Source organism: Oryzias latipes, chromosome 19, assembly GCF_002234675.1.
Source record: "Oryzias latipes chromosome 19, ASM223467v1".
NCBI classification, from domain to species: domain Eukaryota; kingdom Metazoa; phylum Chordata; class Actinopteri; order Beloniformes; family Adrianichthyidae; genus Oryzias; species Oryzias latipes.
In genome coordinates, this window is record NC_019877.2 from 19059682 (window position 1) to 19071797 (window position 12116).

Below are 12116 nucleotides of genomic sequence, written 5' to 3' on the forward strand. Positions count from 1 at the left end.
CTACGCACTGACAAATTACTTACATTGTCTAACAGAAATACAACTTGTTTCACATTTAAGCATTATTTTTAGCAGGCATTTGTGAAAGTATATGATGGTGTTATTTTAAAGCTGTTATTTAAGGCATTGCCTACTTTATTTTTATTTGACATACTGTATTTTAACCATAGAAAGTAAAATAAGATATACATATATACATACATACATATATGTAAGTTTGAAGAAAAAAACATTTCAGCCTCTTTTTATATTCCTTATATATTTTTTTCGCTGGAAGGAAGGACACATTTCAAATATTATTAAAATGTGTATTTTTGCTATCAGTGCTTTCATGATTGCTATAAAGTGGAAATTCAGTCGGACATTATAAAACGGCGACTTTGCTTGTCCTGACAGCTGTTATTATTACCAGTGGGGGGATTTTCCGTCGGCTGATAAAACCTTACACTAGAAAGTTCTACGCATGCTCTGTGGGCGCGCGTGTTTTGGTGTCAAGCAGCGCTGCTAAGTTAGCCTGGCCAGCTAGCAATTTTGCAAGTCATGGTAGGCCATTCAGTAAGGGAAGGTTGGAGTGGTATAACGGGCTCAGTGGGGAACCTTTGATAAAGCTGGACTTATTTACCAGTCTTAATTGAGATTGAACCTTCTGGTATGAAAACCCAGTTAAATATTCTCGATGGGTAAGTTGTACTCTATTAAGATTTTTTAGCACTATTTAGTAGCTCCGATAAATTGCTGGTATATGGGGAATGCTAACGTGGAAACACATGATTAAAACATCATTCTATGGTTGTTTATTTTTTGCGTTTTAAAATTACTATTTTAAAGTATTTTTCGATACACTGAGTTGACAGCAATTTAGCCTGCAAAAGCTAGCACAGTTTACTGTTGGACTTCCAATGAAGCATTTTCTTTAAGGAACGCCCACTCTCCGTTCCTATTGGCCAGGTGGGACTGGAGTCATATTTCGTAGTTAATAACTCGGCCCGTGATTGGCTGTCCACTTTGTCACTCATCTTTTCACCACTTGTTGCTAAGGAGATTGTGTGATTGCCGCTTTAACGGAAGTAAAATAGTAAATATTAGCAGATGCACCTGTCACTTTGGGGGGTTAAACTTAGAAGTGGGCTAACTATATCACCCGGCGACACATCTTATCGAAGATGCGTTATACCTTGGTTATAGATGTATACTAGCTATAGCTGGTCCGAAAAGATAAGGTTGCTAACACAGCCATCGTCATAAGGACAAAGGTAGGCGCAGCTGTGCGGGAGGAGGGAGGAACCCAGCCCGTCACCCAACGTCGGTTCGTGCGTGAGCTAGTCCGGTGAGCGTTCTTGACTCCCATTCACCTTCAGCGGGATCCGATAGAAGTAGTTGCTCGGTCAAGGGTGGGGTTATGCCTAAACTCCCGGCTCCATCACTGTCTGCTTGAATATCCGAGAATAGAAAAGGTCAGGCGATGCGAACTAACATCACTTTTCCAGTCTTGGGAGGATAAAGTGGTTGCATTTGGCTAGCAAGTCCTGTACAATGTTCTCAACACATATGGGTACGTACGACGAGTGTTTTAAGTCCGAAAGCAATGTAATGGCTAGTATGTGCAAGCTGGTGTGATATGCAGTAGTAGTGCATTAAAATACGATTTTCCACTTTTTACAGGACTAAAAGATGAAAGTCTTTTGAAGAACAATCCAAAGAGGCATGATTCTAAGAAGTGGAAACCTCAACTTGGATTTTAACACCTTTTAGGCACAAATAACCTTTTGGTTGTTTTTTTTTTTAAACACCTCGCCCCCCACTTCTTTCCACTTCTATGTTCATGTATCTGTTTTCCTCTCCTAGTATTAGCACAGAGTCATTAAGCAAGCAGAATTGGTCCTTTTTTTGTTGTTATTTTTTTACTTTTATTTTTTGTTCCTTTGAAAAGAAATGCTTTACCTGAAAAAGTACTTCACAGAGGGCCTGATTCAGTTCACCATCCTTTTGAGTCTCATTGGGGTGAGGGTGGACGTTGACACTTATTTAAGCAATCAGTTGCCCCCACTAAGGGAGATCATCCTGGGGCCTAGCTCAGCTTACACGCAGACACAGTTTCACAACCTGCGCAACACGCTGGATGGCTATGGGATCCATCCAAAGAGTGTGGACCTCGACCATTTTTTCACAACTCGACGGCTGCTAAACCAGGTGCGCCAGCTGGACCGCCTCTCTGTCCCCAGCACAGAACTCAACACCTGGCTAGTGCATCGAGAGACCGAGACAGTGGTGTCCACCAGCAGCCAGTCCAGCCCCAGCATAACCCTGGACAATGGGGCCAGCCTAGAGGACATTAACAACATCGACTCGACCCCGGCCATGAGAGGAGGAGCTGCAGCCCCTGAATCCTCATACAACTTGAATGCAGCGGACAGCAGCCTGGGAGCCGTGGCCCCAGAGGGTAATCAGGAGCAGAGCAGCGCGGATGGCAATGATGACCTTACCAAAGAGGTAGCACCGTGGATGCAAAAACATGTTCATGGGTATATCTATTGCTGGAGAAAAAAACATGCTAAGAAATTTTTGAAATTTCTACACAGCAACATAAAGTAATTTCAAACCTGATCCCTCAACAAGCCAGGCAGACATAGTTATAGATAACAATTTAAAATGCTTATCTACACAATGCTTTGATATGTGGTATTCAAAGATTTTACCTATTCAAAAGATGTTAAAACTGGATTATTTACAAATATTTTTGGTCGTCAATCCAGTGTTTTAACCAACCCAGTTGAGTTGGTTAAATTCGTTTTTATTGGTCAACTTTTAACTGAAAAATAAGCACTATACTCCCTAAATTTTAACAACAAATTTGCATTAAAGAAAAAAAGGAGATAAGTTTCTATATACAGATCAACTTTTAGATGTGATATTTGTGTTAATGAGGGGAACCTGTCTGATGGACTTACAATGGCTAAATTGATGCAGCAGAATCTTTCCCTATCACATGATTATCACTGCCAAAGTTGCATCATCTGATTTGTGTTACATGGTCTGACTCCTCCTAGTGCAATGAAAGAAAAGTTGTGATAAACAGCCTAAAGCTCTAATTTAAAGTTTTCATGCTGTCATAAAAAGGAAAATGTTTTCAGGCATCAATTTTATGGTTTTACGGTTTACTCCGTTATATTATCTGTGCAGAATCTATGAGTTGAACTAACAGTTTGTGTAAAAGGCCATATAATAATGGCAACCTCATGTTTTCCAGGACATTGACTTAATTGACATCTTATGGCGGCAGGACATTGACCTTGGTGCAGGAAGAGAAGTGTTCAACTACAGCAATCGTCAGAAGGAGAGTGAGGAAAAGCCCAGCTTGCTGGAAAGCAAAGACAGGAATGAGGAACGGGAGAGCTGGAGAAATGGCATAAACCTACAGGGCACTCCGCCTGTGGACGGAGAGACGGGAGAGAGCATTCCAGAGCAGGTTTGTTTCAAACGTTCCCTTTTCTTTGACCATTGTTTTGTTTAGAAGAAAAGTTGTTTAATATCATACAGAAGAAGAAGCAGATTCCAAGAAGCTGCACTGTTGAGATGAGAGGAGTTTATTATTCCCAATTGGCTTGAAATCTTGGAATTTACTCTTGTATTTACCAGTAAAGATGTGCAGTTTCACTTCTGTGAATCCGCTTAGTAGCTCAGTTCATCCGGTGCAGTTACATTTTTGCATGTGTGTGTTAAGTTAAGGGACATTTGAATCTGAATATTTATCAGATTTCAGCATAGAAAATAACTTTTAACAAAAATGTAGGCAGAAACCTTCATAATTTCACCAACCAACATTCAGCTGGAAGGTTGAAGTGATAGGTGAAGTAAATGATCCGGATAATGTTGTTTCAGGGATTGCTTTTCCGGACAGAACACTTTTTTTTAAATTACTGAGTTGCTGTTTTGACTTTTCCTCCTACCTTCTCATTAGTTTATTACATACTGATTAGTGAGAGAGAAGAAATAGGGTGGGATGGTCTAAAGAGTGGAATCAGTCTTATATTTTAATGTCTGCACAACAGCACCTCCAGTTAATACATCTTAATAAAAAAAAAAAAAAGGAAAAATCTGGTCCCAAATTATTCACTGCACTTCCTGCATCCGTACAAGTACTTCTTAAAATAAATGTACACATTGTTTTCTAAATAAAAACAAATCTAAGTTATGACAACTACAAACAAGCACAGAAATGGGCCAATAAAGGCCAGATTTGATTTGGATTCAATAAAAAAATAGAAATGACTATTGCCGGTCTAAAGGACAAATCACACCAAATAAATCACTTGACACAAAAACATAAAAAGATATATTTAAAAATGCAAAAATAATAATAATTGACATTTCAAAATTCTTGAAAACACAATTCTCCAAAACAAAATTCCAAATTATGAACCAAAATAAAATGATGATGATGTCTACATACTTTTAAAAGTTGTGGACACCTTGATGATTAGTACGGAGCATATCCAGTGTCACTTCATGCCAAATACCTTTCAGTTGAAATGATGGACAAACATCAACAATCACTCAGCAAAGTCCCATAGAGCCCACCTTTACAGTTTCTTCTTTTGTTCGGTTTTTTAACATTTCATTTTGATTTCTGGAAATTACGTTTGTTTTCCTAAACATCTGATCTTTATTTTGTTTCATTTTCTTTGGTTTGTGTTTTGTTGTCTGGAATTTTGCTTTGATTCCTGAAATGTAATGTTTTATTATGAATTGTTTTGCTTTTTTAATTGTCGTTGTGATCTTTAAAATGTTTTTGAGTCGAATGATTCATTGTTATGATTTGGACTTCAGGGCCACCGTAAAATCAGTGTTTCTGTATCCTTTCTATACTATACAAAGTTTGGTTTCTATAATAAAATCAGCTTCTAAAATTGTTATTCTTTGGTTTATTTAGTTAAAATCTTTTATAGATTTTTGCTGTTTTTCCCTGAAGTTGGTATTTTGCCTAAAGGTTTTTTGTTGTGCAACTAAATTATCAGATTCACTGTTACCAACTTGTTAGGACAATTTGAGTTTCTCAATGTGTTTCTGGAAATTTACAAGACATAAATGCTTAAAAAATCAGATTAGTATATTATATATTTTCTTTTTGTAATACCAGCTGGCAGGTCTCAGCTCACAGACTTCACTGTCATTGCAAGAGTGCTTGAGGCTTCTGGAGGCCACTTTTCCTTTTGGAGAAGAAGCTGAGGTGAAATGATCACATTCAAGGAAGTATTGCAAATTGATGAGGATTCAGAAAATGTTTTCTGACTTTATGGCATTTTTTTTTTTCAGTTTCCAGCCCCGGATGTTACCGAGGAAATATCAGTTTCCAACGAAGAAGCTCCTTCCACATCTCAGAGCCTGCCTCTGGGGTCTCAGCTGCCCGGAGATGAGCCACAGTTAGACCTGGAGCAGCAATGGCAAGACATCATGGCCATCATGGAGCTGCAGGTTGGATTTCTTAGTCTTTTTACAGACTTACTTTTTTTTGCAGGTTTGTCCTGACAGAACTGAATAAATTAACGAGTAAAGTCAACACACTTTTCGCTTTTGTTGGAATAATCTCTTAATAAAGACTTTAGAAAAAGTACATTTTTATCACATCACTTGTTGTTATTTTAGACTTATGTTGTATTTTTTATGTTTTTTAATTCAAAGGCATTGGAAGTTAACACTACCGATCCACAGACTGACTTCAGCAGCGCAAGTGCACCAAATGGGACAACTGATGCAAACACTGTGGCAAACTTTGGACTTGCCACCCGCTCCACACCCATAAATGAAGACGTAAGCCTTCACCAGGCCTCCATCCCTAGCTGTAGCCAGGACTTTCCCCAGATCTTCAACTCGCAGCTGGATTCTACAAGCATCCCTCCACCAAGAGCCAGCATGCCCAGACTTTCCTCAAGCAACTCCTCTAACATCAACTCCACTTTTGGAGCAACCAATCTGACTGGGATTTTTCTTCCACCGCCCATCAATGGCTCCAGCAGCAACATCACATCCACACCCACCTTACCAGATCCATTTGCCACCTTGCTGGAGGAATCTATGCTCGATGAAATCAGCCTGCTGGACCTCGCCATGGAAGAGGGCTTTAGCCAGGCCCAAGCATCCCAGCTGGAAGACGAACTTGACTCGGATTCGGGTCTTTCCCTGGACTCCAGCCACAGCCCTGCATCTCCAAGCAGCTCTGAGACATCCTGCTCCTCTGCAGCTTCTTCATCCTCAACTTCAGCCACCTTTTCAGAGGAAGGAGCTGTTGGCTACAGTACTGACTCCGAGGTGGCCACTGCAGAGACGGAGGAGGGTGCTGTCGGTGGATACCAGTCTGAGTATAGCAAGCTGTGTCGCATGAGCTACCAGGACCTCTCCCAGTTCCACCCCCAACTCGACAGCATCAGTCACAATCACACTTACAACCTGCCACTTTCCTCTGCTTTCTCTGAGGACCCGGAGCTCCCTCTGACAGCGGGGAAGAAGACCATCCGCGACAAACACAGCTCCAAGCTTCAGCCTCCTCAGGACCTGCTGGACAAGCACTCGAGCCGCGACGAGCGCAGAGCCCGGACCATGAAAATCCCCTTCTCCAATGAAAAGATCATCAACCTTCCAGTGGATGAATTCAACGAGCTTCTAGCCAAGCACCATCTGAATGAAGCCCAGCTCGCTCTTATCCGCGACATCCGCAGGCGTGGCAAGAACAAGATGGCAGCCCAGAACTGTCGCAAGCGCAAGCTGGACGCCATCATCACCCTGGAGCAGGGCGTCCAAGACCTGAGGCGCGACAAAGCCCGTCTGCTGAAAGAGAAGATGGAGTTCCTTCGCTCCATCCGGCAGATGAAACACAAGATGCAAAGTCTGTACCAGGAGGTGTTCAGTCAGCTGCGGGACGAGGAGGGCCGGCCCTATCCTCCCAGCCAGTACTCCCTGCAGTACAGTGCTGACGGCAGCGTGCTGATCATGCCCCGCAGCGTGACCGCCGCAGAGCAGAACCGTAAGCCCGAGAAAAAACAGAAGGACAAAAAAAAATGAGGCGGGACAACAGCAGTTTATTCTATCACTTTGCTAAATCGGTAAGACTTAAGCAGATGCAAAAGAGATGTCCTTTTGTTCCTTTAAGATTATTCTGGTGAGTAGGAACATGGCGTTGGCTACTCCTTCCTCCTGCTTTAGTTTTTCTCTTTTCACTCTGTTCCTGCAGTTTTTTTTCCTGGAAACAATTTTGAAGCAGAAGTAGCTCTTTGTTTGAGTAACAATGTTTCATTATTTAGAAGGGAGATATAAAAAGGACTTAAAACGGGCTATTTAGGAGAAAAAAATGCTCTTGATCCTTTTGCACCATTCTGAGGGTAAAGAGGAGGATCAGCAGGGGAAAAATGGAGGTGAATGGACGGCGGCTGTAGCAGCTATGCACTGGAGGTTTAAAGGACTGTCGGATGTCAGCCCAGCATGAAGAGGCTCAGTGATTTTTCAGTCACTGAAGCTTTTAAGTTGCAAACATGGAGTCAAAGAACAGCACCTGCAATTGTGAGTGTTTCAATACCAAAGGCTGAAGGAGGTCCATCATTTTAGAATGCCATTAACATCCATACTAACCAAAGGTTGGATGGTGCGCATAACGTGATCTGTATCCATTCTAAAGGCTCAAATGCTATTGCACTCTTGTTTTGTGGGGTTGTGGTTTAAACCCTGGTTTTTGACTCAGTTTATTGGCAGCGTCTTAAAGCCCTTAAATGAACGGAGTCTGGATGGGGAAGTTGGATGTAAGGAGTTGGAGGCTGACGGTTGGTGTGCTGGCCGCTGCTAAAAGAGGCCTGAAGGTGGAGTCCCACAAGACAAACAGAGAGATTTTTGAGAGGAGGCACACCGCATTGCAAAATGTAACGACTTCCTTATAAATTATACATAGCACTGTAATTTGTCTTTGAGAGGCTTGGCTGTATGTCTGTTGCTTTCCCTTCTCTGCAGATTAAAATATGGGAGCTGCCTTTGGGAGGTTCTTATTAACTTTTTATGATCTGTAGTAAAACAAGGTTATTGATCTAGCCACATCAGCTTTATTTACAAGAATGCACCTTTTTCTGTTTATTTGAAGAAGAAGAAAACTTGCACAGAGCCTGTAATCTCGTGAAGATTTGAACATGCTGTGATGGTCCTACCGTTCCACAGAGTTCTTTATTATTTACATGGAAATCAGCTATAACCGATATGTTGGTTTGTTGTTGGAAGCCTAATTTAAAGAGGAGAGCTCAATTTGATGTAGGTAGAAGTTTCCCTTTGAAATATTTGTCAAAGAAATGCTCACAAGTTTTCACACCCTGGAAGAAAAAGTGGAAATTTGACTTGTGCTTAAAGAAAAGTTCTCCTCAAATGACTCCACATATTCACAGATATTCTTGGGAGCTCCTGTTTATAGATTTAGCTAGCCACTGAAGTTTTAGTCAAATGTACTGCAATGATAATACAATCTGTAAAGTGTTTCTGTCTTTGAGACCACAAAGACTGAAAGGATGTCAGACAGATGCTGGCATAGAAGTTGAATGAACTTTTACTTCCAACATTTTGGCTGTTTTGGATAAATTAGTGCCTGATAGCAACAGTTTTCAGCATTCCCAGTTATTTATGGAAATCCAGTGTTGTCTGTATTTGAATTTTCTCAAATATATGAAAGTTAAAAAATGTACATAGTAAATTTACGGCATGAGCAGATGAGGTTTGAGGCTAAAAGCATGCTCCAAAGATGCAGATGGGCTCCGTTTACACTGATCACATTTTTCATCTGGATTAATATTTATATAAATCCTAGTAAAATAGAAACTTGATTCATCCGGGGTGTGTAAACTCCTGAGCATAACTGGATCTGCCAGCTGTAGGCATTTTCAAGCTGATGAAGCTTTTGTCTAGAATACTAGAGGTCCTGCATCTTCTTTTGAGCTATGTTGATAAAGTGAGCCACATTTTTTAAACAAGATAAGTTATGAGAACATGAGAAATGAGTGTGTGTGTCTGTGTATGGGGGTGGATGTGTGTTGGGATGTGTGTTGGGCCACTTTGAATGCCTTCATTTAATAATCTTACCATCGTCCCTTTAAGGGTGTTAAGATCCAACAAGGAACGTTCTTAAAGTAGAAGTGCTATTACTTGTCTATTTGAATGAAGTCCGTCAGTGAGTGTGTTATGTCACCTTCTTTTTTTCACTTTTTTTTAAGTCTCGTTGCAGCTCAGATAGTCTAGAATATTTAGAAGCTGAACCGGACTTGCAACTCCAAGATGTCCAAAAAAGAAAAACTGTCTTTGAAAGGAGAGATGTCTTCATTAAATGTGATATTCAGGCATGAAACTCTGGTTAACATTCACTTCAGTGTAACTCAGTGCAAAGCCAACTACAAAGTACTGCTACTATTTAGTGCACTTTCCTTTTGTCTGTCTTGTTATGTAAATATTTTCATGTTTATGATTTCATGCAGTTCGTCAAGTGTCCATAACAAGTCTCCTCCAATATGCTTTGAATTTGGATGTAGTTCCTGTTTTAAGGTTTCTGTTGGCAATCAATTGTTTTTATTGATTAATAATAAAGTGTTTTTATTTTCACCTGTGACTCCTGGTTGTCTGTGTTTTATTTGGGAGCTTTAGAAGAGCCACTTCATGGAAACAAACATCTGATTAGGATTTAAGGAAACAGATTATTTAAAGCGCCCGCAGCAGGCACTACCTGGTCTCGCCACCCGTTCTCGCCACCCCTTTGTGACCCACCCTCACAGGCTGAGCACCTGCTTCACGCCAGTACTCTCCCCTTCTGCTTCTGCCACCATGGAAAAAGTGGCATGTGACAAATACATTTAAAAAAACTTGAAGTGGCTTTTCTGTTTGCTTAAACTCCATAGCAACCATTTTATTTTTTAATCACCTGGTGGTGATGAACATGTCAGTAATTTCTAGAAGAATTAGCTAAAGTAAGCTTTAGGTTTTCCTTGGTAATAGAGGTTTTGCCCCCATTACTAATATGTTCATATTGTATGTTATATCGTTTTGCACAGCTTGAGCCAGGGATCCATGTATTTACTTTTCAAAATATTGTGGTTAAATATATGCGAGCAACAGAGAAACATCAATTTTGTGAGGTTGTGAAGTTATATCTGTTCAGAATCTACAAACTTTAAAACAACATTTTTTTTCCAAAGTAGCTTTTCAGTGAAGCTCAAGAAGTTGGGAGAAAATCAATCCTCAGGAGGAGTTCAAGTTTCTATTAAAAATTATAATTTTTTGGAAAATTCAAGATGATTGTGGTTGTAAACCTGGCGGTGTGTGTGTGGTTGTGAAATTTTGTGCAAATCCCTCAAATAGAAGTTTCCTTTTCACACACAAAAATGTTACTGCCACAAAATGGCTGCCAAGCCATAGGTCCTGTTGCCATCCCATAATAGTTTTAAAACTTTCTTTGGATACCCCAACACGTGTGTTTTGGTTTCATAAATGGATTTTTAAAAAGTTTTGAGCCCAAAAGAGATTTTGGCCCCATTCATTTTTTGGATGGGTTCGCCTGCTGTGATGTCATCATTTTTTGGGGGGGGTTCACTATGCCTAAAACTCATTTTCACCAGGCACTAGTTGAGTTTTTCAGTTTGTAGCAGGGGTGACTTTGTCTCTCAAAGGCACAGTAAGACAGAAGAATAGCAAAACAATGTGGTCCTTCCAGTTCAGGAGTGCTGCTAGGCAATAATAAAATGATAGATAGATTCCACATGAGATTCTAACAGACTGGAGAATCTGTTTTTCTAACAGAGCAAGTGTTAAACAAGTGGGAGTCAGATTATAAGAACTTGTTTACCTGCAATAGTAGTTCCCACTTGTTTGATGACCAGTTTTTTTATGAAAATGTGCAAATCCAAAAAACTGCTTGAAGACAGTAGTATAAAAAATTTCTCTAAACTACCTTGACAAAGTGTTCTCTAGTATTTTAAATAATCGGTTATCTGAATATCTAGAAACAAACCAAGTCCTTGTAGAGGAGCAGAATGGATTCAGGAGAGATAGAGCGTGTATTGACAATATTTATGTTTTGTCCTCGGTGGTGAAAGCTAGACTGCAAGAAAGTAAAAGTACCTTTGTTTGTTTTGTGGATTTAAAAAAAGCATTTGACTTGATAAATAGAGATCTTCTTGAATATAAATTCCACATGTATGGTATTAATGGTAAATCTTATAAAGCAATTAAAGCTCTGTACAAGGCTCCATTAGCCTGTGTACAGGTGAATGACCTAAAAACAGGATGGTTTTCCACACCATTTGGAGTTAAACAAGGAGATGTTCTTTCACCAACTCTTTTTGCTATCTATGTCAATGATTTAGCTCAAGAAATTAAGAAAACTAACTTAGGTATTGATATTAATAATTGGAACTTGAGCATATTATTTTATGCTGATGATATTGTTTTGATAGCTAATGAGGAAATAAAATTACAAGGAATGTTAAATAAAATAAATGACTGGTGTGGACAAATGGAGACTCACTATCAATGGTGATAAAACACAAATAGTTCATTTTAGAAAGCCTTTTGTACCTCTAAGTAATTTTCTGTTTTATTTTGGTAAAACTACTCTTATGTATACAGATACTTATAAATATCTTGGTTTTGTTTTTCATTAAAACATGGTGTTCTCAGAAGGAAAGCAGCTGTTCTCAGATTCTGCTAGGAGGGCGCTTGGTGCAGTGATAAATAAGATGAAGGTCTGTCCTGAGTTGAGTTTTGACACGTTTAGTAAATTGTACGATGCCATGGTGGGATCTGTGTTATTTTCTGCTGCAGGAGTCTGGGGTTATGAAGACGCTCCTGAGTGTGATAAGGTTCAAAATAGGGCAATGAGATACTTTCTGGGTGTACACAGGTTCACCACTAAAACCGTCATAGAGGGGGACATGGGGTGGGAACCTTGTGTGATCAAACAAAGAGCAGAAGTTCTCAGATTATGGAACCGGCTGGAGACTTTACCCTGGTGTAAAGACGTGTTGAACATTCTGTCCCCTGTGAACCTACAATCATTATTTTTTAATTGTTTGAAATGTAAGATAGATAATGTTAAGGAAACTTTAGTT

At 39.8% G+C, this 12116-nt stretch overlaps 1 protein-coding gene across 4 annotated transcripts; it reads left to right on the forward strand.

The window, feature by feature from the left end:
* Window positions 1-478: 478 nt before the first annotated feature.
* On the forward strand, window positions 479-9622 carry nfe2l1 (nuclear factor, erythroid 2 like 1). Of its 4 annotated transcripts, none has more exons than XM_020711940.2 (6): window positions 479-680; window positions 1663-2490; window positions 3281-3466; window positions 5138-5227; window positions 5314-5472; window positions 5680-9622. In XM_020711940.2, the coding sequence occupies exons 2-6, from the start codon at window positions 1933-1935 to the stop codon at window positions 7054-7056; spliced, it is 2370 nt and encodes a 789-aa protein (XP_020567599.1). In that variant the 5' UTR covers window positions 479-680; window positions 1663-1932; the 3' UTR covers window positions 7057-9622. The 4 variants fall into 4 exon arrangements, with proteins under 4 accessions (XP_020567599.1, XP_020567600.1, XP_004080696.1 ...); XM_004080648.4 differs by having other exon boundaries at window positions 480-680; window positions 3248-3466; XM_011488388.3 differs by lacking the exon at window positions 479-680 and adding an exon at window positions 808-1552 and having other exon boundaries at window positions 3248-3466.
* The last annotated feature ends 2494 nt before the right edge of the window (window positions 9623-12116 follow it).